Here is a 27,422-nt window from a genome sequence, read left to right as displayed (position 1 = left end):
TACTATGCAGGTTGAACGTGTGGGAGTGGATTGGGAATCATGATGGAAATTTTGTAAAGTTGGGCTTGCTTTGAAAGTTTAGTATAAATTGTACAGTCTCCTTATTTTAGCGGGCTAAGCCTTTTTTTTGTTGTAGGCCTGGGCTGTATGTTTTTCGAGCCTGGTGTTTGTTGTTTTTCTTTTGCTTTTATTAAGCCCACAGTAGCAAGGTTGTATTTCAAATTATGATGCATTGAGTTTTGTGGAAGTGCATGTCATGTGCGTCACGTGAATTGTAGATTTATTTAATAATTGTGAAAGTTTTTTTGAGTCCCTCATGTTTATTTCATTACTTATCTTTACTTAATTTAGCCCATAATACACTACATAAATTATTTCATATGTTTTAATATTTTATAAAGGCCTACTTTTGAAGAAATATAATGTATTAGGTTAAGATATGCATGAGATTATTGAGTTCTAAAACCACCTGCAAGTACCATCCCCTAGTGTATACAAATTTTGCTCTGCCCGAGCGATGTAGGATCCCTCGTATGACGTTTCAGATTTTGGCTTTGTGCATGCTATGAAGATTTATTATGGCTCTGCTTGCATTGAGTAGTTCGCCAGGTATGACATTTCAGGAGCTTTGTCTATGCATGATAGATCTGTTGGGAATGAAGGTACGTCCTTGCTCTCTTACGTGGGGGACAGCCACCATATATGATAGATTTCCCAAGGTATTAGTGTGTGTAAAGTTTTTATTATTAGTATCAGAATCAGTTTTAAAATGTTCAAATCAATTCAGTTTTCAATATTAGCTATAGCGATAGTCTCAATATAAGTTTTCAAATATTAAGAAACTTTCAGTATTAGCCACAATTTTAGAATAAGATATTACTTATGTTTTAGTATCAATAAAGCTACAATTTAATTTTAATTCATTATCAGCATAAAGTTTACAGTATTAAAAATCAGTTATCAGTGCATGTTTTAGAAAATCAATTTTAGTTTTATATCATCACAATATTATTAATTCAGTTACAGATTTGATTTCAGATTTTGTGTGTAGTAAAGAGTTATTGTTATCATTTTTAGAATCATGAGCATTCATTGAATGATGATTTGGATGTTTGCAACATGACTTGTAAAGTTATTTTTTTAGAACCATAAGAATTCTTGAGTGAAGACATAGATGGTTGCAGCATGAGTTTTGGGGGTGTCCGGGCCAACTTATGCACACCTTGACTAGTCTTCTGACCCAGAACAAGGCAAACCCTGTAGTCCATGACTAATAATATTAGCAACCGTTCTTGTGATTTGAACTTGAAATCACAGAGGGAGTAAAACCTTTGGCCTAAGCTTTTACCACTATTGTTGGTTTTTGTAAGAGGATGTTCAAGGCAGAATATTGTCTTTGTGGGCGTATTCTTTATGCCAAAATGTGCTGTCAAAGTCTGTTAGACAGCATGTGTTTCCATGTTTGTTAGCTCACACCTAATATATGAAATAGGATCATCATATTTATCGACACAAACTTAATAGCCACCCAGCAGGATAATAAAATATATGAATAGTATATGACCGTGAGTTTAATATATGATCAGTTTTTACCTGTGATTATAGTTTCGTTAAATTTTGTGCTATTGATTGTTTCAAATGGTTGATTATAGGCCAGGAGAATATCTTTAATTTTTGTTTTATTTTTTATAAGAAGCAAGGGAGGATATCTCTAGAAAGCCACCTTTGCAACTTTATTAAGCCAACTATGCTTACACTTTGTGTGCTGCCTGTGTTGGAATCTTAAATTCTCAAATATACTGACATATTATGTTGTAGCAAATATTTTTTACACGTCTTCTTAAGATCTTCTTGCTTGAGCTGATACATATTTCCTGGTGTAGTTGCTTCGAGGCCTGAAGTATCTTCACTCTGCAAACATTCTCCATCGTGATTTGAAGCCTAGGAACCTTCTTGTCAATGCTGACTGTGACCTAAAAATATGTGATTTTGGACTACTAGCACGCACTAGCAATGGCAAGAATCAGTTCATGACAGAGTATGTTATCACACGCTGGTATCGGGCCCCAGAGCTTCTCCTCTGCTGTGACAACTATGGAACATCTATTGATGCCTGGTCTGTTGGATGCATCTTCGCAGAGCTTCTTGGCAGGAAACCTATCTTCCCTGGTACAGAATGTCTTAATCAACTTAAACTCATCATTAACATTCTTGGTAGCCAGAGGCCCAGATGAAGGAGGATCTTGAGTTTATTGATAACGCAAAGGCAAGGAGGGAAGCACACTAAATCGCTCCCAAATTCAACTGGGATGTGAAACCCTGTTTTTAATCCTAATATATATTGCATATTCTTTATGCTTTTATTTATATGGAAGAGGATTTCTGTTAATTTTTAGGAGTTTTACTGGGAGTGAAATTTGCAAGAAATGGAAGCTTCTGGGTTTGCATGTAACAAGGGGCTAAATCTGGAGGTTTTGCAAGGAAAAGCTGACGTGGCAGAGGTTTAACGGGATTATGTGTAATCTAGGGGCAGAAACATAATTCTAAAAAGATTAAAAAAAAAATAAAAAAGGAGCTGATTTTCGCCCGGATGAAGGAAGAACGAGACTGAGAGAAGAACGAAAAGAAAAAGAGAAGAGAAAAGAAAATGTGGGTATGGCCGAAGAGAAAGAATGAAGAAGAAAGGTGAGAAAGAGAGAGTGGGTATGTACCGATTAAGAGAATTGAAGAACATTAGTTCCAAATTTTCATCCATGGGTGACATGTATGTAGTCTTCTCTCTAATTTTCGTTACATTTCTCCAAATTTGAGATTCCTTAGCTAATTTCCTTGATTTTGGTTCAATAGGGGGAAAAGAAGGTAATTTTGAGGAGATCACACCAAATTGAGTTGAGCTTAAACTTGTGAGTGGCAAAAACTAAAACTTTCTTCAAAATTCAAGTTTGCATGTTTTGATTGAGATGATCATTTTAATGGGTTTGACAGCTTGTGTTGAATTGAGGTGTTAATTGTTGAGTTTGGCCTTAAAAATGTGATGAAATTTACATGCATGAAGTTATATTGCATTCGAATGTGTTGAATCAAGAATTGGATGTTATATTTTAGTTTATTGTTTTGAAATTCATGGAATTCGTCTTTAAATTGAATGCTCGGCATTGTCGTTACATGAGTGGAAAATGCATAAAAATTCTTTATAAAAAAAATCATGTCACCTTAAGCTTACTGTACATGTTTTTCAATTACTTGAAAAATCATGTTGAATTGAATAATTGGAAACATTGTTCATTCGGTATTTGAAAAGATTTTTAGATGTTTTTACTGTAATATAAGTTCTTATGTGATGAACTTTTAAAACCTTATTTCAACTTATGGAATCTATATGTTGCCGTTGGAAGTGTCCTGATATTGATCTAAGTTGATTAAAAAGTTTAATCGAAATGTCTTATAGGGCGTTTCGTTTAGAGAATGTTGTATTACTGGAAAGAGTAATGCTAGGTCCACAAGGCAATCTCACAATCTTCTCTCACAACTCCTGACGTGACAGCTCGTCATTAGTCAGCTTGCAAAATGAGTCATGTCTTTCTATTTGCGAGCTAATCAATGACGAGCTACCACGTCAAAGGTTGTGAGAGAAGGTTATTGACTTAACTTTATTGTACTGAGAATGTTATATTAAGGGAAAGATAAATATTTACCTTGAAAGATTACTGTGAATGTTATATAAATGTGTTTTGTTGGGAGGAATAAATTGGTGGGTATGTTATATAAATTACTGAGTTGTTCTACTTTTTAAATAATATTATTATATTATTATTATTATTATTTAGATTAGTTTGTAATCCCTACATTTAAAAATGTAGCTAAAACACCCCCATAATAAAAGTTTAAAAATTAACGAAGACACCTCTACCCACACAACCATTGTTAGCTGCCAGCTACCAAACGGCGCATAACCGATGACTACTGGCGGTGGTGGATCTGGCCACCACTCTTGGGTAATTTTTTTAAAGCCTAAGGGTATTTATGTTCTAATTTTTTTTTTTTTTATATAAGGATAAAATAGTCCGTAAATATATTTGTAAATTGTTTTTAAAATAAGAGCATTATTGTAAAAAAAATTAATAGTTAAGGGTAAAATCAGATTACCTCCTCTATAACCAACAGTAATTACTATTGGTTTTATAAAATTATCGTAATCTTATATTACTTGACAACCAAACATGGTAATCAAATAATATAATATGACATTACTTGAGTAATAAAGAATTATCCCCAACCAAACACACTCTAGTTAAATGCAAGCCGTGTATTTACAATTGGGTATTATTGATAAAAGTTATAAACAGTTTATTAACTACTTTGCTTGATATTCGGTCAAATAGTTGAAAGAGAATGCATTGAATATTTCTATTAACATAGGCTGCGTTTGTTTCAGTTTTGGAAATACTACTTTTAGTATTCCCAAAAAAGTTAAACAGTAAAATACCCAAAAACTTAGATTTTTGGGAATACTACTCCCAATATTATTCAACTTTTTTTAAACCCCTTAAATTTGATAATTTAATTAAATACCCCTAAATATTTTTTTTTAAATTACAAAAACACCCAAATAATCCACAGTTACCAGATTCTGGCCACCACCACTGGAAAATGGCCGGAATCTGGTAGGATGACGCACTACCGGCTGAATCTGGCCGGTAGTGCGTCGATCTAGCCTTTTCCGGCCAGATCCACGGTGGATCTGGTCGGAAAAGGCCAGATCTTTGGCCGTAACAGTCGGTCACGACGGCCAACAAACGGTCGTAGTTGACCATCAACGACGACCATTTGTTGGCCGTCGTTGAGAGCAAATACGGCCAGATCTGGCGGTTGACGGCCAGATCTGGCCGTTGATCTGGCCTTTTCCGGCCAGATCCACCGTGGATCTGGCCGAAAAAGGCCATATCGGCGCATGACCGGCAAGATCCAGCCAGTCATGCGCCCATAAGGTGACTTCGGCCACCTCCGGTGGTGGTGGCCGACTGGGGGTGTTTGAGGGTAGGTTAGGGGTATTTTTGTTAACTTTTAATGTTTTATTATAGGGGGTATTTTGTAAAAAAATAAATATATAGGGTATTTTATTAATTTATAAATCCTACATCGTAATACCCGCCCGATTCAACTTTTTTTCAACTTTTTTCAAAAAACTTTTCCCAAAACCCCCAAATTTTGAACCAAACGGAGCCTATAATATTCCCTTTTTCTAAAAGTTGTTTGAATGTTGTAAAATAGTGAGATGATTTTTTATTTATTAGATTTTCTTCATATGAGACAAAGTTCTAAATTTCCTTTGCTTTAAAGAAATTGCCTTACAATAATTACTTAGCAGGATGAACGTGTGACAGTGGATTGGGAATCATGATCTGGAAATTTTGTAAAGTTGGGCTGCTTTGAAAGTTTAGTATAAATTGTACAAATCTCTTATTTTTAGCGGGCTAAGGCCTTTTTTTTGGCTGTAGGCCTGGGCTGTATAGGTTTTTGAGCCTGGTGTTGTTGGGTTTCTTTTGCTTTTATTGAGCCCTTCGGGAGTTCCAAGTTGCTCGCTTTGTTTGTAGGGGTTTTTTTCTCCCCGGTTGTTTCTTGATTCTTTCTTTTATAAAAATTATGGAATTATCAAAAAAAAAAAAAAAAAAGAAGTTGGGATGCTTTGAAAGTTTAAAAACATATGGGGCTCAAGACGAAACTTAAGAATCTAATAATTTTCTACAAGTTGTCAACTATTACGGCTAAATAAAGATTGATCCACCTTATTGTTTAACTTTGCCAGCCCTATTATATTCTATTATCTTATCCTAAAAAGTGAAAAATGTGTTTGTTTTAATATTATTCAAAATCTAATATAATTCTATTCAACTTCAAATATTTAACAATTACCTTTCTCAGTAAAAATTTATAAATTAACAAAACCACCCCCACCCACCAAAGCAACAGTCGCCTGCTAGCAACCACCACCGACTGCCAATGTCGAAACGACGCACGATCGGTTGATCTAGCCGATCGTGTGTCATCTATCCGTTTTCAGCCAGATGAACCATGAATTTAACCATTTTCGCCTAGATCTACAGTCAAAGATCTGGCCGTTTACGACGACCAGATCTTTATCCATACATCTGGCTGTTTCCAGCCAAATCCATGGTGGATCTGTCAGAAAAGGCCAGAATTCTTTTTGTGTGTTGCATTGAGTCCGGTGAGAGTCAATGCTTGTCATGTCTATGAGACTCACATGGGTTGCAAACTTTGTTTTATAATTACATGTTATAATTTTGTCAAGGTTTAACTGTTAGGCTTAAGAGTACCGAGGGTGTATTCAAATTATGATGCATTGAGTTTTGTGGAAGTGCATGTCATGTGCGTCACATGAATTGTAGATTTATTTAATAATTGTGTAAAGTTTTTTTGAGTCCCCCATGTTTATTTCATTACTTATCTTTACTTATATTTTAGCCCATAATACACTACTATAAATTATTTCATAGTGTTTTAATATTTTATAAAGGCCTACGTTTTGAAGAAATATAATGTATTAGGTTAAGAATATGCATGAGATTATTGTAGTTCTAAAACCATACTGCAAAGTACTCGTCCCCTAGTGATACAAATTTTGGCTCTGCCCGAGCGATGTAGGATCCCATCGGGTATGACAGTTTCAGATTTTGGCTTTGTGCATGCATATGAATTTATTGGCTCTGCCTAGGTGTTGAGTAGTTCGCCAGGTATGACAATTTCAGAGACATTTTTTGTGCAATGATAGATCTTACTGGGAATGATAGGTACGTCCCTTGCTCTGCTTACGTGGGGGATAGCCACCACATATGATAGATTTCCCTTAGGGTATTAGTTGTGGTAAAAGTTTTTAGTTATTAGTATCAGAATCAGTTTTAAAATGTTCAAAATCAGATTCAGTTTTCAACATTAGCTATAAGCGATAGTCTCAATATGAGTTTTCAAAATATTAAGAAAGCTTTCAGTATTAGCCACAGTTTTAGAATAAGATATTAACTTATAGTTTTTAGTATCAATAAAAGCTACAATATTAATTTTAAAATTCAGTTATCAGCATAAAGTTTACAGTATTCCAAAATCAGTTATCAGTGCATAGTTTTAGAAAATCAATTTTTAGTTTTATATCATCACAATAATTATTAATTCAGTTACTAGATTTGATTTCAGATTTTGTGGTGTAGTAAAGAGTTATTGTTATCATTTTTAGAATCATGAGCATTCATTGAATGATGATTTGGATGTTTGCAGCATGACTTGTAAAGTTATTATTTTTAGAACCGTAAGCATTGTTGAGTGAAGACATAGATGGTTGCAGCATGACTTATAGGAAACATTGTTTTCAGAAACATAAACATTTACAATTATATTTTAAGTTTCTAGAAAAGAGTTTTAAGCATTCAGATGGGAGCTATAATTCAGAATTTCCTTTTTTGTTTAATTGATCAGATTGCAGTACTTAGAATAGTTAGAACCAAGTTATACATGCATACTTGAATGATTTAGTTGCTTCCATAACATGTTCATATAATCATGTTGTTTTAGGATTTCTGCATGCCATAACTATTGTTTGAATAATGTTTTGCAAACTCTCCCCTTTCCCTAGTCACTAAGTATATTAGCTCAACCCCTTTTAGAAATGTTTTTCCCCCAATTCTAAGGAAGGCCGTGCCGAGGCGTGATTCCTCTCAAGGTTGGGCCCACACGTGATCGACTTATCATGTGTGTAAATGTTATGTTTTGTTTTCTACTACGGAACTATGTTTTATTTTATGGATGTTATATCATGTTTTGATTGTAAAAGGTATGAAAGCCTGATACTAAATGTTTTCAGAATGGAAAATTTATTTTATGGAAATGTGTAATTGTGATGGAAATGATGAAAATTGGTTTTTGATATTATTAAGAAAACATGTTTTAAAGTCTTTGGCCTTTTTCACACGGCACGTCTAGGTTGCCCGAGTCTCACAATTGTGCCCGGAGCTTATGGGATAAGGAGGGTCAGGCTATGGGCGGATCCAGCCCCTTGGAGGGTAGACCCTCACATTAAAAAAAAAAAAAAAAAGGTATATATGGCTTATAAAAAATATATTATAATATATATATATATATAATATATAATATATAGATATATTATATATTATATATAGGGTTATCTGCGATTTTAAAAGAATGAAAAATATTATACATATATCCAAACTCATAAAATACTTGTTATTAATATATATATTTCACGCTTACATCATATTAAAAGTTTAAAATTCTCTCTACTCTTTTTTATGTGCATTTGGTTTTTTTATGATTTTATCCCAAAAATTCTTTATTCTCTCATTCTCTCTTTTACTTTCTCTATGTTATTTGTTCTTAAAACTTTTAAAGACTAAAATTGTTGAAGCTTTCACTCATCAAGATGCCACAATTAGCTTCGTTTTCTATTTTCTCAATTTCAGGTATGTGTATTGCTCATTTCATTTTCGTTTATTTTAGGGTTAAATCATGCTTATTTTTTGGAGGATTTTTATTCTTTTGATGGAAAAAAACATGAATCTTGTGAGTTTGTTTGGTGTTTTATGTTTAATAATGTTCTCGCTTTCCCAAATTAAACCTTAACTATATTTTACTGAATGTTATTCTTCACCCTTCACCTATCACTTTCCTATATTTCAAACGTCACTGTTTAGTTGCTCAAAATTATTAAAGAAGTTTGAGTTATTATTTATGTTTCTACTAGAAAATTTTCCTGTTTTTTATTAAGTCATATTAAAAGTCAAGATAATATTGACTTAATTTAAGTTTTGATTGACTTTAACATAGGCTAGACCTGATCAAGGTAATGAAAATTTATATTATAATCTTTGAAAGAAAAAAAAAAGGAGAAATAAGAAATTTGTATAGAACATTTTCGGTGGATTGTGATTGTTGTAAATTTTTTTAACTATATTGGATTTAAGTAGATCGTTAGATTCTTATGGTCTTTTGCTCTCTTTAATTGAAGAGATTTTTCCACATAAAAATTTTCCTATATTTCTTCGTGAATTGAATGTTATTTTTAACATAATTTGCTCAAAGTTTTGCTTCTCATAGATTTATTCAAGTGGTAAAGTATTGTGTTGTTATATTTTTTTTTTTTCAGATTATTGATATTATATTATTCCTTTTACTTAAGGTCTGATGATTTTTTAAAATTTTTTACTAATTGTTTGACAAACAATGACGAAGCCATGAGGCCAAAAATCCTGGATCCACCATTGGGTCAGACGGGCCCTTTTGGCCTTCTTTATCCTGATGCACATCCTTTAGCAATTGATCTCCTGCAAAAAAAAAAAAAAAAAAAAAAAATAATAATAATAATAATAATGCTTGTTTTGGACCCGTCAAAGAGGATTGGTGTTAATGTTACTGAAGCTCTCCAACACCCTTACATGTCTGCCTTGTATGATCCGAGCTGCAACCCTCCAGCAGATGTGCCTATTGATCTTGACTTGGATGAGGAATTAGGGGATGAAATGATAAGGGAGATGATGTGGAAGGAAATGCTCCATTACCATCCTCAGTTTTTCTGACAGCCAATGCTGAGGCGTGATCCTAATATATTTTCTTTCTTGATTCCTCAGTGAGGCTTAGGGAGGTATATTGCTTTAAATGAGGAAGGTTTTTTGTTATGTCACCAGTTATTTATCTATGTTTTTTAATTTTAACAATCATGAAGAAACATGCATTAGTAGTGTTGTTAATGCATGATATGACTAATTTTTTATTTCTACGGCTTGTTTATGAGCTTCAGTTTGAGCCTGTACTGTAGGTGGCCTTTTAAACGTGTATATAGGAGTGTTGTTGTTTGCTTTTTGAAACTTATTTTTGTAGTTAAATATAAGCGTATCGAAAATAGTCAATAACATCACGTTTTATAAACCCCAAGGGGTTAGTCTGACGGTTAAAAAGGTTTGTTCAATTTTTTAAGTTTTTGGGTTCAAACCTTGAGGTTACTCACCACAATAATATTGTGGTTTACTTAGTTATTTAGGCTTATAGAATGTTTAATAGACTTCAGAGATTAATCGAAGTATACACAAGTTAATTTGGACACCCTGGTTTAAAAAAAAAAATTTCACATTTTATGTATAGAAAATTGTCATATTCACAGTTTCAACTTTCAACTTGTTTACTTTGCCATGGGCCCTTGAAGGCCGCCCAAAAGAAAATTGGATCACCAACCAGTCATGTTGCCTTCTAATTTCTTTAGGGCGGTTCCACTTTTATGTAGAAGCTGAAAGGATGACGCCATTTCAATGTTCATTATATCTTCTAGTCCTTTCTTCTCATCGATTTACCATGCATGGTTTTGTTAGAAAATATAATACAGCACTCAAAGGCATCAGGCTTTCAATTCATGTATCTAATTTAACTGGATAAAAAGCAATCATATATGCGTTTTAAGAAGTAATGCTAGATACGTCTCTCCTATTTGTTAAGCAGCTCATGTTCTCATGTTAAATTTTTTACTGTTCAATGAAAGTCTAGGGGTCCAGTACTGATTTGTTGGTCTGAAATCCTGGTGCATGAGGCAGCCATATGCTGCCTTTCAAGTGGCTCCACAAATGCTTAACTTTTGTGCCATCACTTTTAATTTTGCTAGGAACCAACCAAACTGAAGCAACAAGCCACTCTTTCTAATTTTCTTGGAGGGACCACATCTCATATAATTATAATTTGTCATCGACCATGAATTGGGTGCAGCATTAGGCTTTGACATCTACTCTAGTATCAATACAAATCTCCCCAATTATATAAACATTAGTTTAAAGGAGTGATCAAGTGAACATTACGCTAATAGCGAATTAAGATTAATTGAATACAAGTTGGAAGTACATGTTGATTACCAAATGCATTGGTCAAAAGGCAGAATTATAGATGTCCACGACTTCACCTAATTTAATAAGATTCTGTTTCTAAAGTAATAATTCTTTCGCAAATCGTTTATTGCCCTCACATTTTGTCAACTCTTCTAAGGTCTCTAAAAATTTGCCAAAGCATTTAGTTTTCTAAGTCTTTTTCTAATGCCCAGATGCACGATGGCCCTAAGTCATCACAGTAATATGCCCCAATCATGAAGAATAATAATCTGGTGTAAATATAGGGAAAAAAAATTAAAAATCTTTCAGGGAGTAGCTTCTCGAGCATGCTCGAAAATATCATATACGATAAGACTGGAGTTCTAAAGTCGTGAAATTTATGGGATTCTTTGTCTGCTTCTAGAGTTTTATTTTTTATTTTTAGGGCAACAGCAGCCAGTTTTGAATAACTTTGAACTAGCTTTAGGGTTTTTGTTCTTCTGTGATTGACAGATTACTTCTAATGGGAATGAATGAACCTTTGTCACGGTTGATTTAAATATTTCTGTTTGAATTCAACAAATATGTATTGCTTTTGGTGTTTGCAAGGGCCCTTTCTGTTGGAAAAAATGTTAATCAAAACACACTTGGAATTTGATTCTGATCCTCAGTTTATATATAAACATAATTTAACGAAAAGATAATATGTTTTTAATTAATTATTAGGATAATTTAATGTTAAAATAATTTAGGCCCCTTTAAAACCTCGACCAATATTTTTCATAAGTAATATTTTTGGTTCTTTTCTCTTGAATTTTTAGTTCCAACTATCTGTTCGGGAAGGCCCCAGGCCGAGCTCTTGATTGTGGTTAACCATGAAAGATCTATTATTATTGTTATTGTTATTTCTATATTCTTATGACTTGTTTTGTGTTTCAACTACACTCCTTTTTTCTTGACCTCCAGTACTTCTTTTATATTCTTCAATCAAATCATTGAACTGCTATAATGTTCATTGCTTTTGCCCAAACAAAAAAAAAAACAAAAAAAACAAAAAAAACAAAATTTTATTCAGAGAGAGATTATTGGATATTTACAGGATATATAAATTCATATGTTTACATGTGAATTATACACTTTAAACTGGAAAAGTTCACAGGAGGTTTGCCTTGGCAAGGAAGGGATCAATATCTGTGGCATGGATATTGAAACCTAGACATACGAGATAGTACGTAAATGGACTAAAGCACAAAGACCGCAGGGAGAGATCTAGTGCTTAATAGTTACTTTTACATTATTTCTCCATGCACGACTGAGTCCCAGGAGGAAACCCTATCTCCTTTTAGAGATATCTCTGTCTCTCTTTGAGATGCTGGATGCGTAAAGAGATTAAAGCTAACTAAAGCTTAATAGTTGATAGGATGCTTTTGCCATGCACGTTAGAGGCACATGGCTGTACATGTACTTAAAATATATGCAGTTTCAGTAGCCCAATCCTTCAACAAAGCAATCAACGTACGTCTTGACCAAGGCTAGTGATGATCACTAAGATACTAAAGCTTGTTGCTGAACTATTCTTCAATCATTAATATAAATATGTACAAATAATTATTAGAGTTATTATTAGTTCTACGTACGTGCAGAATAGCTGATCAAAATCATGAATGTTTGATCAATAATGTTTTTATACATTTAACCTTAGAGTTCAGTGATAGGTCTGATCTGATGAAGACTTGACGAATTTGTGAGGAATAGGATTACCAAAGTCGTAAAAATTAAAGGCAAAATTGTTGTGGAGATGGTTGTACTTGTACCCTTTATTAATCAAACAAAGGAAGCACTGGGCCACTGGCAACCTCGATCTCAGATGAATGTCTAAAGAAAATATCTGTGACCACGAATTATAAAAGTTTACCAAAGAAACTGGGAAAAGAAGAAAAAGAATAACATGTGAAAATCATTGCTCAGAAAATACTTAAATTAATATCACTCTCCAACCACTTGTTCTGAACCGACCTTTTTGCAAAAGCTGATCATATATACGCCTCTTTTTTTTTTTTTTTTTTTTTTTTCCTGGAGCTACAGTTTAAATATAGGACACTGTGAGACCCTACAAGACCGACCACTACTACTTTTTCTTGTGCTCCCCTCACTCTCTATGCTTACTGATGAATAAATGGTATAAATTATATAATTAAGAAAAGTAAAGCAGCAATCAAGAGTTTGGAATCACTCGTTTTTCATATTCTAAATTTAGATGTTACCTCTCAAATTAAGCATTTCTAAATTTAAGATGCTATAAACTGACACGAATACAAATTTTCCTTTGTCATCGTGTTCCTTCAAAATGGTTATAATAACATTTTCGGGGAATATTATTCGTGGGGGCAAAAGAAAATCTTAGGGTAAAATTCATTCTTCTAGATGGTGTGAGGTGAAGGGTGACATCGAGAAACAGTAAGCTGCAGGTAACTTTGAAAGGAGTATATATTCCATTAGCACCGCAAGATCCAAGCCACCTGTCTATAGCTCGCTCTCATAGTTTTTGTCACGGGGACACTTTAATTAGTTGTGATAGAAACATTTTTCTGTTTTCTTGCTCTTCAAATTGATAGGGGAGCTCTGTTGAGTAATTTCGACACGAAAACTATATGCTCATTTCAGTGGCTTTTATCAGTTTATCAACTGTTATTTTTGTTTACTCTCTTGCCTTTTGCATTGAATTGGCGGATGCCAATGTTCCGAACTGATCTCATAAGAAATTGTAGTAGCAATTTCCTTTCACAAGATTTTGAACAGCTCATAGCACCAATTTTTATGTAATTGTTGGATAGAATAAGTGATGAAGCAGGTTTGCATGCCTAAACCAAAATGATGTCATAGCTTAACAAACAATTGGGAATAATTAGATATTATGAGGTCTTAGAACGAGACAAATGACCAGTTGGAAACTACCTTAATATATTCATCTTAAATCTTAATGTTAGGTCAGCTTTACTTTTTGATAAATATAGTTGGTTGCATTTAACATCTATGCGAGCTTAAAAAAAAAAAAAAAAAAAAATTACAAAAATTTAATTATATGCTAACATGGGCAGTTAAGGCATTACGTTTTGGTACAAAATGACGAGACTATAATGCAAACCTATAGCTCTGAGGCTGCCTCTAAATTGTACACGGTGAGCCTGCGATCATTAAATAATTTGTTTGTGACTTAAAGGAGAAGAGACATATTTTGGCCATGTTATATATACAAGTTAAACCTTAATTTGTTGGACATTCTTTTTCTAAATGTTATGTTAGAGAGTGAAGGAACAATGAAACAAGCTTTCCGAGCATCTTTCTTATCCTAAATTGATGCAATTTGTGCTTTTGGCCACTCCACTCCCCCACCTCCCATCAAGAGAAAAGGACCAAACAAATTGAATGTGCAATACATGCAGGCATGAGTTGTATGGATCCGCCATTAAAACACCAAGTAGCTAAGCAACTTGGGACCCCAACGTCAAGTAACTTCAATGAATTTCTGAAATAATCACCGACGAAGAAAATAACTTTAAAAAAAATGCCCTACTCTAGCTTAGGGTCTTGTCAAATAGACCTCACCTTCTGAAAGCACAACGTATTCTTCTGTTGATTAGCTCTACCAATATGTACACGAAAAAAACATCTTTTTCCATCATTTTGTTAACATTCTGACTCAGCTTCCCCGCACTTCCTTTGTTCTGTTACTATCTTAGATCTATGGACCACATTAGTCAATTCATCTTAAAATCACCGTGTACTTCAACAGTACTTTAATAGTAAGTAATCTATTCCAAGACTTTATAGTCCCTGCATGAACAATAATTGGGGTGAATACTGAATAGAGAGAAGCCTTGTTTTATGTTTTTTTATTGAAATGGGATCTCTATAATTAACATATAGTCCAGTAATGTTTGGTGGATGCATTGAATGAGAGTACAAAAATTTCCCAGGTATAAATCTATGAGTTAATGTTTTGAATAGTTCTATTGTTTAGGTGCTTGGAGGAGGGTCATTAGTGGTCACCATCAGGAAGATGCTGAGTGAGAAATCAAGATCAGCCAAATTTCAAGTTGTAAGAATTGATTCACAATATAAATTACAAAGGGATGATCATAGTAAATGGTGATGGAGTAGCATCATTGATGTCTTTTCTCCCTTTTCTTTTACTTTTATGAGATGGAGGGGATGTCAATAATCCTTCTTACTTTTTTCTTATACTGGAAGGGAAGAAAAAAATATCCAATAACATATAAGTCAAAAAGTTTGGTTCTCACTCTACATCAAAAGCAAGAAAGATGTGTATATATGTATATGAACCAATAAGTTTTCTTTGGCCCCGAATATCATCAACTTTACTGAAAATCTTCCTATCCCCCACCAAAATTTCTTTCCCACCGTATTCATATTTCAAGAATTTCTGTTTCTCTCTCTCCTTCCTCCTTCCATTTGGTACTCTCTATTTAATTACTGCTTATCTTTTTCCCTTTGTCAGTGCTATTGCTATAAATATTATCGAATATTCTAAAGCGCAATATTGTTGATTATGGTATCTTCATGCAGAGGGTAAAGCATTTCAACTACTGCACCAATTAAGATTGATTAAAAACACAAACATACTCCAATTACGTATTGGTTTTATATTATGATCACAGTGAAAAATTATTAATATGATGGGCTAACTGTTGTTGGATTCCACAGAACAATCACCCATAGCATTGATCTAGGCAAAAGAGTTAAACAGGATGAAATAAATATTGCCAAACAGTAAATCTACCTATTATTTATCGGTTTTCTTTTCCGGATTCCTCAACCCGGTAATGTTCTAATTCTAAAGGCTTATTCCTGTTTTTATCATAGGTTAACTTTTCATGCTCCACTTTAATTAGACCCAAAAAAGATCTTCATGAGTTTTAATAAATGGTCCCTATGGACCATCGGAAACTATAAATGGTGGAAGCCGCTGGATTAATCGAGGCGGCTGAAACAAAATGGTCAAATGGAAAGATGATTAGATTAGCACAGCTAGTTAATTAATTGGCTGCGTTTACGACTATTTTTTGCGGCTGCTTAGATGATCATTATCAATTACCTTTATTCAGTTTGCTACCAGATTAACACAGCTCCATTAAAATATTTAAATATAAAACTAACCATCTTCTGGATTTTTGAAGTTGTATTATTATCTTGAATGGATAAATCTTTTATCTGATCCAACAACTGAAGTAGATTAATTTTAAAGAGTTGATTGACCGAGTACAGACATGCAGTAATTACAAATTACAATAATTCAAGGGTGATGCTTTGAAATGAGAGGTCAAAGTGAGAAATTATTAGCTTTTAAATTAATTATCTTTTTGGATGATTTAATCATCAACCATCATTATATTCTTAACCCATTTCCCCTAACTTTTCCTTTGTTTTTTAAGCCAATCATTTGATGACACCTGGTTAAAGTTGGTTAGACTTGGCTTAACTTAACTATGTATATTTGACTTAAATGTCCAAACTACCCTTGTCTTAGTTTAACGTGCCACCTCCATCCTGAAGATTCCTTCTGACTGTCTGTTGGGCGCCACTTGACGGTTAATCCTGGTACTGGCGGTAAAAGTGAGGAAAAAATAACAGCAAAACGGTGAAAAGAAACGTGAAAGTGAGGTAATAATAAAATATAAATAATAATATTTAAATTGTGCGAGTCTTGGTCACCAGCTGGAATTGAAAGGTAGTGGAAATTTCGTCTTCACCCCACATGCCCAATCACCTCTTCACCCAACAACTCTTCAGAGGAGATTCCTATGCTCGTTACTTTTATTATTTTTTTAATTCTTATTTTTTACGTTCTTTTTCTATAAATTGCACTCTCAATATTCTCAAAAACCTCTTCCTCCTTCTCTTCTCTTCCTCCTTTAAGTTTTTCATCTTAAGCTCAGCCGGTTTCTCTTTCTTTTGTTTTTCTAGTTTCAAGGGCTGAGGTTCCGCCGCTCTAAAAACACGGCTCTTTTTCTTGTTTTCAGGTTTTCTTGATATCCCTTTGGCTTTCTTGGCTTCTGGTTTTATACCAAAACCCCATAAAGTCAAACCCTGCCGTTTTTACAGCAATTTTTTTGCTGGATCTGTATCTGTTCTGTTACTCTGCCCAAAACGAGAGCTTTCTTTTCCCCCCTGTAAATCTTGATGCTGAATATCTTGTTTTTGATGTTTGAGATTCATGTCTCCAGTTGTAAGTGAAATCCTCCGTTCAGGGTTTATGATCAATTCCTCTCTCAGACGCAGGACCCATCTTGTTCAATCTTTCTCTGTTGTGTTCCTCTATTGGTTCTATGTGTTTTCATAAATAATCTTTCTTCCTGAGAGTTATTTTTTCAGAGCATATATATATATATACATATATATACATAATAACTGTCTGAATTAGCTGAATATAATTATTAGTGAGTAATTGGTCCTGTATCTTTTTGATCTATCAGGTTAAGCCAATTCTAAAGTCTTAGTTTTCTATTGGTGTCTTGGTTTTGTGTTTTGGTGTAAATATACTATTATTATGGCTTCCTCTAGTGGGAATTCCTCAGGTTCCTCTCTGCGTCAGAACGCTGGGTCTGAAGAGGATCTGCAGCTTCTGATGGATCAAAGAAAAAGAAAGAGAATGCAATCAAATCGAGAATCAGCCAGAAGATCCAGGATGAGAAAACAGAAGCACTTGGATGATTTAATGTCCCAAGTAACTCAGCTAAGGAATGATAATAACCAAATCCTTACAGGCATCAATATCACCAATCAGCACTTCATGAATCTTGAGTCTGAGAACTCCATTTTGAGGGCTCAGTTAATGGAACTCAGCCATAGACTTGAGTCTCTAAATGAAATCCTCAATTTCATCAACGCAAATAATGCAACTTTTGAGGCCGAGGCTGATCTGGATCTTACCTCAATTGCATCAGACAGCTTAATGAACCCAATGAATTTGATCTATCTAAACCAACCCATCATGGCATCTGCAGATATGTTTCAGTATTGATGATGATCATCATCATATGGGTCCAATTTATCGTTGTCTTTGTTCCTTTTGTTGGTGGTATTTGTTTATGGTCTTAATGAGTGGATGGGAAAAAATTGTCTTGTATTCCAATTACTATTATAATATTAGTTCTAGACGTGTGGTAGCACCTAGGGTTAAGCAGTATGAATATGAGAAAATGGCAAATGCTAAGAGAAACCAAAAAAAAAAAAAAAATGTATTGGGTCTGTTTGGTGCAAGGGATTATTTAATGGGTACTTGGCTTTTGTAATGTGTCCACTATAAATATGGTGTGAAGGGGTCTGGATGTATTGGGGGTCTTTCTGTTAATCAAGTTTGAGTATGTGGATTATATTAGTTTCCATCAATACTGTGTGGCGTTCTCTATTTTGTCTCTACACATTTTCTTATTCTATGATTGCTTCCACCTCTATGCAAAAACAAATCCTATAATTGCCGTGGTATTCTTTTTTTGTACTCAACTTTTTCAGGTCCAACCAATTAACATCTCTTAAATCCATATGTATATATAACAGAGTTGGTGGACTTAATAATGATTAACGAAAAGGATGTTTCCCAGGGACTGGCCTCTCTCCTTCAAAAAGAAACAGCTAGCCAGGCCTCCTACTGGTCTTCTCATCTTTCTTTGGTGTGTTAAACGGTGAAACGAAAATTTGATAGTCAAAGCTGCCGGCTAACCTTACGAAACTATTCTTAAACCCTTATGCTTGAAGCTTTTAAGTGTATTTAATTTTTACATTACCTTACATAACGTAACATAAAATTGTTTTCTTCATAATGGATGGCTTTTGACTCCATGAAAACTTTGGCTAATCAAATAAACTTATAAGAAAGTCAAAGAATAATAATTATATGAGGATGAGCTAAGTGGGATGGAGGCATTAGTTTTTGTTGACATTTTCTAAATAATAAAATTATCAACTCTGGATTTCACGGATAATATAATACCATTAAATTACAAATTAATTCAACAATATATACGGCATCTCCATTAATCCTAGAATCAAAATGCCAATGGTGGTTGTATGCATACGCCAGTTTTGATGGGATACCGGCACGATGGTCTATGCAGAACCAGCTGCATATCGATTTCTTTGTCAATAAAATTTTTACGAGATTATGATAAGTTTAATTATATCACGGAAGAAAGACAAAGATGATCGCATTCTTCTCTTGTCTGCTCTTGATTTTTTATTGCTGTACCAAAAAGTGTACCAAATAATTTGCCTAGGTTCAATGCATTTCCCACATGTTACCTCTAGTCAATGCATTTTTCAATGCCAACTACCTCCATATATACAACAACTAGGTCTGCGGTAATAATGGAAATGACATTGAATCAAAACTGACCATCTATTGTTATTAATTGTGTTGAGTGGTGGTCGTGCTTTGGTTCACTTCCAGAGACTCGCAATAGCTACTAATTGATCCTTTAGCAGCTTACTGAAGAAAAGAACAGAGAAAAATTGGTCAAGATATAGAAGGTGTAGGAATAGAATCTGTAAGCACCATAAGTTTGGAAAAGTGGGCTCATTGTGGGCTGTGAAACCCACTATTAGGCACGTTCAACCAATAACAATTTTTTGAAAATTTTCTTACATACCAAGCACTTCAGAGATGTGCTTGACTGACCAAAAGTCTTGGTTCAAAGTACAAGAAGAGTGTAAGGCTTACTTTGAAGGATCTCTTTTCCTTGAAGCAATGTAGGATGTAATCAAAATATTTTAAACAAATTGCAAAGGGTGGTGTGATAAGTAAGAATATAAAAATGTTCCCACTTAAACAATGGAGGAAATGGGAAAGGAGAGCAGGCCAATTAACGAGAGCCATAGAAAGCAGGCATGAAGATGGGGAATTTAGGTAAGGCAATTCATTTAATAAAAGAGCAATATCTCCAAGGGGAAGGAAATATGCTATATAATCATCTGTCACCACTCCCTTTCAGTGTCCTGATCTCAATTTCATGCTAAAAAAAGGTTCCAAGATGAATAATATTTTAATTAGAAGATGATGAAATCAAATGGCCGATCATTAATAGAAAAAGGGTAGCATCCAGTTGAGAAATTGGTGTCATTTTCTCTGTTTTAATTTAATGCAGAGTCAGTAGCTTTAAATGCAAGTAAATAATTGCAGAAGAGTGCAGTGTGTTTGATTAGAAGTGAGTGTCTTATTATTAATATAAAATTTACTGTAGGAAGAGTGCACTGGTTCAAGCTAGCATTATCCTCTGCAAATTAAGATTTACTGTAGAAAGTTCAGATTTGAAGTTTCCAATGAGGCGACATTAGTAAGGCAACTGCAAGTAAATTGAGCTTTTACATGCCAGATTCAAGATCTCATACTATTCAGAAGGTGCTTTGTTTTTCCCATCTTATTTTGAGTTGAGGCTATCAAAGACAATAAACCAATTCAATAAACACTTAAAATTTATGTGAACTTTTGCTTTTTCACAGTGGCCTGCAGTATGAAAGGCAACAGGGAGTATGATGTGAGACTAAAATGACCTGCCCAGTGCCCACCCAATTGTATAAAATAAACCAAATAATTGAGGGCAAAGAAAACACCACGTTAATTCAAACAATATTCAGTAGGTGCTAATTGCATCATCTCGAATCATATTCAAATGTAAGTTGGGTTTCCTTGTCGACAAACATTACTCATATTTTGTTAAGTTATTATAACTAAAATATCAAATCATCAAGGCGGGAAGTTGGGCTACAAACAAACATTACTCATGTGGGGGAATTGGGAAATGACCTCTTACCATTTTCATTATTTGATGCTTTCATTTCCTTTATCATACTCAAAACGTAAGCACGTCAATTGCCTACAGCCAAATCTTGTTTGCATGACAAAGGCTCCACTGGAATCGGTGTATCATACAGTTCTTCTGTTAAGGCAATCAAGATTGACAGTAATGCATAGTGATATTTCCAAACATAAACTGATAAAAGCTAGGAGCTGTTCTCGTTTACTTTAGTTGCCCAGGCTTGGTTGTCGTTTTAATGCCAAATGAGCAGATAAACTTGGATTTGATATACGGGTATTATAATTACTAATGTAAAAACCATAGTGTGTGTACGATAAGAAAGAAAAAAAACAAAAAAAAAAATTGGGAAAGATATTGGAAATCAAACTCTAAAGTATTCATCATCAATTGCACCTTGTATATTTTGTAAAATCTGAGAACATAAAATATCAAAGGACTTCAGGATTGTTGGGACTACATAACATATTTGATATCTCTAATGAAGATCTAGGTTTCACTCACATCCACATGCCTAAATAAAAACATGAGGAGGTACACATCAAACCATTTGGAAGCAAGCTGATCTACAAAGAATATAGAAACAAAGAGAAAATTTTAAACCTAGCCACATGCCATCCCAACATTCATTAGAGGCATAGGGATAACCATAAGAGCAGCTGAAAATGAGTGGTAAGCACAAACATAACCGATTACATTTAAAACCTTTGTACAAGGCAATTTTCAAATTAATTCATACATTTCTGCTCAAAAGACCCGATACAATAGAACCACCAGAAAATGAAAAACAAAAATATTCTCCCAAATCTACCTCCCTATTCATATGGAATTTGGATATATGCAGCATCACTCACAAAAGGGATGTCAGCATACATACCAGCAAGAGCACACCGTATAGCCTCTAAAACAGTGAAAAGGAATCCAAATGCCATAATTGTCCAAAAGTGCATTCCCACTTTACCCCAGTATACTGCTAGTGGCATCCACCGGCTCACAGTCCCTATCACCTGGAGGCCAATCTCCAATAGCATGCCCATTACCACATGAAATCTGAAAAAGTGAGGCCACTCTTTTCTCCTCACCACTCCAAGATATGCAACAAAAAAGTATGCCATCAAAAACCAGCTTGGCAATGTGCCAAGGGCTTCAAGGAATGGGTAGGTGACCATTTCAAAATCTTCTAAAAAAGGGTGTAAGTTATACGCAGTCTCTGCATACATCCACGTCTCATGAAGTGGCATTAAATAGGGGATGCATGCTAAAGTCCTCCACCACCACCTTGGTTTCTTGGTCATAGGAGGATAGCGGAAGCTGGATGGAACATCCTTTGAAGCTCTAGGTGAAAGATGAGATCTACGTCTCCTAGGTAAGGAGGAGATTGTGCATGACAAACTACCTTGATCCCCACTTAAAAGTGGGCTTGATGCAGCAGAAAGGTGCAAGAGTGGAACACCTACAGTTCAAAAATATGAATTAAAATAAAAACAACTTGTCTGAAGCTCTGGGGCACTTCAGAATCCTCAGGATAGAATAAAATTTTATGCCTTCTAAAAGAAGGTTCAGCTTTGTGATAAGCCTAATTCAATGTTCAACTTGAGATAATCTTTACAATGTCACAAATGAGAGACAACTCTGGACAAGGATAGACGTACCTCCAGAAGACCAGGATTTCCACTGATAAGGTCCCCATGAACTACTGGAACCTAAAGTTGTCGCATGAGGGGGCAAACATGGCACACTTGCCAAAATGGAGCTACTATGCTTTGGCTTACATGCTTTAGAATTCATAAGGACACCACCAGAAAGCATTGTGCATCCATTTAGAATCATTGCCAAAACCTATATGAAAAACAATTTCAGAAGAATGTAGGAAATATGTATACCAAAATATGGAACATTGCCCATTATGACATTATCAAGATCAACATTCCATTCGTTTCCAGCACAAGGGCACAAATTATATATTTAAAAGGCTTCTACAGATGATAAGTTACAGATGATGACTAGATATCATCAACATTGTGCACCAACTCATTAGCAACATAAGATCACAGCAAATGCACCCAAAAACTATATTGAGCATCTTATACACCTTGCTAACTGCTCTAACACAAATTATCAAACATGTTGCATGAGAGAAAGGTCTCTACCATAAAAACTCATACTACAAACCGACTTATGAGCACAAACAAAGAAGGTGAAATGCACAAAGAATAAAGAAAATGATAATAAAAAAATCTAAAAAATCCCTCTGTACAATGACCTCTAAATTCGTTCTTCATAAACCTTGTGCACAGAATTAACATGTGATATAGAATCAATCAAAAACCACATAACAGACATTTTTGAGCTTCGTATTTCTTCAATATTGTCCCTTACAATTAAAAAGTAGGAAGCTTCGCTTAAAATTCCAAACTTGTCACTGTTGTCAGTGCCTTCTATTTTCTTAGAAATGAAAAAAAAAAAAAAAATTTAAAAAAAAAACTTAATCAAATCTCCCGGACTCAAATTACATAAAGAAATTACCTTGACTTGAAATTTGATGAAGAGAGACACCTAAACTGATACTGTGCGAATTCACTAGGGTTTCTCGCCGTCCTCTCTCGGTTTCATAGCCTATCCTATCTTTGTTAGCAGTAGATCTCACTTCTAATTAGCCGGAGTCAGTGTTTTCACGGGCCAAAGTTGGGTCAAATATATCAAACCCAGGCCCATCTTCATTTTAATTTTGCAGAGGCCCTTAATAATTACTTCAGGTCAGCCCAGTTTAAATTTTTTGGGGGGCTCTAGGGCCCATATATAATTGGGGTTGGTGCGGCACTACTGCGGCTGCCTAAAGAACCCTCGTCGTGGATTCCGCGAGAGAAGAAAAGAGAAAAAGAGGAAGCGAGAAAAACCGACCGGCGATAAGGGATCCTGTCAGGTACGAAGAGATTAAGTAAAGATAAAGGCGAGAGACACACGAAAACTCGGTGAGACAATACAGCCAGCGAAGCCCTTCTAATTGGAAACATATTTCACTTTTTATCGGCTATAAAAAGTTCCGCTGTCACCACGATATCTTGCCTTGCAAGGGTGAGCTGTTGCCTGACTATTTTAAACTCCTATTTTGTCCGAAATTATGTTCAATTTTTTTGATTTGGACTGTAATCGAGATTTATCCTTACTTCCCACAGCCAATTTTATAGTTCGTATAAGCTTGTATGCGGGGTATAGTTTTTGGGTTTTTATTTTTTTTATCTTTTCCTCGTTCGAGGATGAGCTCTGCTTTGTTATTGCTTAATTGGAAATGGTTTTAATTGTTCATTTAATGAATTGGGATTGATTTAAATGCATTTTGCTTTTGATGGAAATATTACTAATTTAACTGTTTGTTTGGGGATGTGATTTGAGTTTGCTCTTAGTTGAAGTTAAATGAATTTAATTGTAATTTGGTGGAATCTGAAAACCATTTTAATTTTTGTCATATTTGTTTGACAGGAAATAGTAGATGTAATCTCTATGTAACTGCTTCCTGTTGGGGTTTCATCTACCTCTTGATTTCATGCAAGCTCGTTAGATAGGCCTTCCTGTATATGAGCGATTATGGGGTCGGCTTGCTGTGTTGCTGCTAGAGATGGAACTCTCCCCAGTAGAACTGGAACTGGAACTGAAACTTCACGTAGGAACATCACATGCTCGCCAACATGGAGCTTTCGCTGGGATCATCAAAGGCGTGTGGCTGGTGAAATTGAGGATTCTTCGTACCAAGTGTCTCATGGAGTCAGCACAAACACAAGCAGGGAAATAAAAGGATTATCAGGTTCTGAAAGGGGTAATCTTTCTGATGGGGGAAACCTTGAGAATTCCGGAACACCCATCTCTTGTAAATCACTGGTCCATGGAGAAAGGGGTGCAAATTTTATTGCGCTACCATCAGGTAAATTTTGTAATTGGCTCTGTTTATAATTTTTCGTGGAAAACCATGTTTGATTATTTGCATTTAAATTCTTACAGAAGTGTATATTTTAGATTTATGCCATTCTAGAATCTCGTAAATCACTGATTCATGGAGAAATGGTTTTACCATGTTTAATTATTTGAATTTAAATTCTTCAGAAATGGATATTCTGGTTTGGGGATATGTTCTAAACACTTTTTGTTGTCTATACAACCATGTATCTAAACCCTTTCTGGCTGCCCCTGAGCTTACTCACTCTGGTGTCTGGACAACTTTGTCTGTTGGACCAAGGATTTTCAGATTACTATTTTTCGTTTTTGGGTTAAGTGTAAATAGGAGTCAAATGGATGCACTTTTCTTTTTCCCCTATTTTTGTGATTAATTTCTGGAGATCATTGTAGAAAGATTTCACATTTTGTACATTTAGAACATTTGTCTCATCACAGATCTTATTGACCTCAATGCATTGCCTCATGTTAATATAATTGTCATATTAGTGTATAAGATAATTTGAGAATGTACCTGAACCTTTTCTTTTCCGTGGCAGCAGTATAAAGAAAGAATAATTTAGGGATTTGTTTTTTCCTGCTTTCAACATAATTTAGGGATTTGTTTTTTCCTGCTTTCAACATAATTTAGGGATTTGTTTTTTCCTGCTTTCAACAGCTTGCATGCGGTTGGTTGGCTATTTTAAAAAATTAGTTTAGTTTTGATTAAATCTGTTAAAGTACTCTGTTGTACTAGTTAAAGAACTATGAATTAGGATAAAGAGATTCCACAAGTATAGTATGATTCATGATGCTTTCGCTTGCTCTACTTCCATTTTATTGTATGATGCCATAAGTAATATGGTTCATAGAATGCAACCTCGGTTTTGTTTGATTTTATTGTAGTTTATTTGATGTATTTTTACATTCTTTGTCCAGACATACCCATGGCAAGCAATTATTCTGCTGAATTGAGTTCCATGGCTTGTAATTTTCCTGAGGAGGTGAGTTAGCACAGGATGGTATTTGTGTCTCTTCTTTTTTTTTTTTTTATTCTCGCTGATTCCCGTGATTTTTATTCTCTCTATCCATGAATATACATCTTGGCCTCTTTTGATATATTAGGTGAAGAGCTTGGAAGAATCACCAAATATTGCTGATACATCAACACAGAAGCTTTCATTTTCCATACCTTCGTCATTTTCTACACCAATAACTGATCCTTTGTCTACCCATCCTCATCCACTTCCTCCTAGTTCAACCCCATCTAGAAGGGCTCGCCGTTCACCTGGCCACAGGCTGTTGAGACAGGTTTCTGATAGTCGAATCTTAGGATTGAAATCACCTAATAATTACCCAGTATCTGAAGGAAGGTCTTCTTTCGTACTTTCCACGTGCAGCAATGACTTAACTGCTGGATCATATGGTGGTTCTTCTGATGGGTGGTCCATGCGCACTTTTTCCGAGCTTGTGGCCTCTTCACAAAGAGAGAGGTGGTCTTTTGACAGTGAACATCTGAGCTCTGGTCGTGGTAATATAAGTGGATCCAGCAGTAGGTTCTCATGTTCACCCTCCATAGATCTGCAAACTTGTGGGGCATGTTCAAAGCTCTTGACAGAGAGATCTTCATGGTGCAGCCAGAGAATTTCGGTTCACAATGAACTCGCAGTGGTTTCTGTGCTTGTCTGTGGACATGTTTACCATGCTGAGTGTTTGGAGGTTATGACAGCAGCAGACACTGACAGATATGACCCAACTTGCCCAATATGTACAGTTGGAGAGAAGCAAGTCTCAAAGATGTCTAGAAAAGCTTTAAAAGCGGAAGCAGAATTAAAGACAAAATACCATAAGATATCTAGAAACCGAGTTGTGGATAGTTATCTTGACTGTGATTCAGAGAATTTTGATTACCAAAAAGATGTCAAACAAGATGGAAAATTTTCCAAGACAGAAGCCAGTTCTAGTACAAGGAGCTCTTCTGCAAAGCCTTTCTTGCGGCGACATTTTTCTCTTGGGTCAAAGTGGAATAGATCACTAACAGAGAAAGATTCAGTCCAGAAGAAGAGTTTTTGGGCCAGATATAGGAAAAATTGAGTTACCTCCTCAACTGGTACTAGGTGAGCATCTCTGTTTCACTTTTGTTGCATTCTAGCATCTTTATATTTGAAATGTTTTATTTAAAAGTATATAGCTTTGTGGATTAATTTAGATGTTTCTCTTTTCAGGATTTCCCAGAAATGCTGGTGATATGGTTATTTTGTGAACCTTGAGGCAGGCTGCCATTAGACATTCTGGCTGTGATGCATTTGATATCTGAAATCCAGGGTTCCTTAATATTATAGATTCCTCTTTTCTATTTCAAGGTAATCGTATAACAGGCTTCTGTAGGATACTCGTCATTGACCCACACGATTACTTGAGTCCTAATTGAACCATTTTTTATAGCCAGTTGGCCTAGTAGCAGGGCAGAAATATGGTGTAGTTTTTGGGGCTTGCAGGAATAAAATGAATGTTATAGTGGGCTTTTGGGAGATAGAGAGACAAAAAAATGAAGTCATTTGTTTTTTCAGCTGTAGATGATATTTGGAAATATTTTACATGTAGGAATTTTGCGAAGATGCTATGAAATATTGCCTACTTTTGATTGCTTATGCGTATATCATAAATGAATTCCAATGAACCGCGACATATATACGAATACGATGCACTCAATGAAGCCTTCGAAGTTTGAAGAGAAAAAGGTAAATAGAAAAGCGTGTATACCTAAGCACATTTAAAACACAGAAACGTAGCA

At 34.9% G+C, this 27,422-nt stretch overlaps 3 protein-coding genes and 1 pseudogene across 3 annotated transcripts; 3 read left to right on the top strand and 1 right to left on the bottom strand.

Annotated features, from left to right (window-relative positions):
• Positions 1 to 578: 578 nt before the first annotated feature.
• LOC116127569 lies at positions 579 to 9,602 on the top strand (annotated as a pseudogene).
• Positions 9,603 to 16,767: 7,165 nt separating this feature from the next.
• On the top strand, positions 16,768 to 18,112 carry LOC116127473 (bZIP transcription factor 44-like). Its single transcript, XM_031413129.1, has one exon. It carries the CDS (start codon positions 17,440 to 17,442, stop codon positions 17,911 to 17,913), a length of 474 nt encoding a protein of 157 aa, XP_031268989.1. The 5' UTR covers positions 16,768 to 17,439; the 3' UTR covers positions 17,914 to 18,112.
• A 3,286-nt stretch (positions 18,113 to 21,398) lies between these two features.
• Positions 21,399 to 23,361, bottom strand: LOC116127593 (protein TIC 20-I, chloroplastic). Its single transcript, XM_031413233.1, has 3 exons — positions 23,228 to 23,361; positions 22,354 to 22,540; positions 21,399 to 22,154 (listed from the first exon to the last, which is right to left on the bottom strand). Exons 2-3 carry the CDS (start codon positions 22,529 to 22,531, stop codon positions 21,517 to 21,519), a joined length of 816 nt encoding a protein of 271 aa, XP_031269093.1. The 5' UTR covers positions 22,532 to 22,540; positions 23,228 to 23,361; the 3' UTR covers positions 21,399 to 21,516.
• A 925-nt stretch (positions 23,362 to 24,286) lies between these two features.
• On the top strand, positions 24,287 to 27,274 carry LOC116127568. The gene is made up of 4 exons (XM_031413211.1): positions 24,287 to 24,620; positions 25,535 to 25,632; positions 25,754 to 26,745; positions 26,854 to 27,274. Exons 1-3 carry the CDS (start codon positions 24,287 to 24,289, stop codon positions 26,720 to 26,722), a joined length of 1,401 nt encoding a protein of 466 aa, XP_031269071.1. The 3' UTR covers positions 26,723 to 26,745; positions 26,854 to 27,274.
• The last annotated feature ends 148 nt before the right edge of the window (positions 27,275 to 27,422 follow it).

This window comes from Pistacia vera, unplaced genomic scaffold (genome assembly GCF_008641045.1).
Source record: "Pistacia vera cultivar Batoury unplaced genomic scaffold, PisVer_v2 Contig192, whole genome shotgun sequence".
NCBI classification, from domain to species: Eukaryota; Viridiplantae; Streptophyta; class Magnoliopsida; order Sapindales; family Anacardiaceae; genus Pistacia; species Pistacia vera.
This window is presented reverse-complemented; position numbering and strand designations above follow the sequence as displayed.

Excerpts from the sequence above, each read along its gene's own strand:
- LOC116127593 (XM_031413233.1), bottom strand. The coding sequence starts at position 22,531 with ATGATTCTAAATGGATGCACAATGCTTTCTGGTGGTGTCCTTATGAAT. Across the intron at positions 22,155-22,353 it reads GAAATCCTGGTCTTCTGGAG|GTGTTCCACTCTTGCACCTT; the intron begins GTACGTCTATCC and ends TTTGAACTGTAG.
- LOC116127473 (XM_031413129.1), top strand. The coding sequence starts at position 17,440 with ATGGCTTCCTCTAGTGGGAATTCCTCAGGTTCCTCTCTGCGTCAGAAC.
- LOC116127568 (XM_031413211.1), top strand. The coding sequence starts at position 24,287 with ATGGGGTCGGCTTGCTGTGTTGCTGCTAGAGATGGAACTCTCCCCAGT. Across the intron at positions 24,621-25,534 it reads TTTTATTGCGCTACCATCAG|TTTATTTGATGTATTTTTAC; the intron begins GTAAATTTTGTA and ends ATTTTATTGTAG. Across the intron at positions 25,633-25,753 it reads CTTGTAATTTTCCTGAGGAG|GTGAAGAGCTTGGAAGAATC; the intron begins GTGAGTTAGCAC and ends TTGATATATTAG.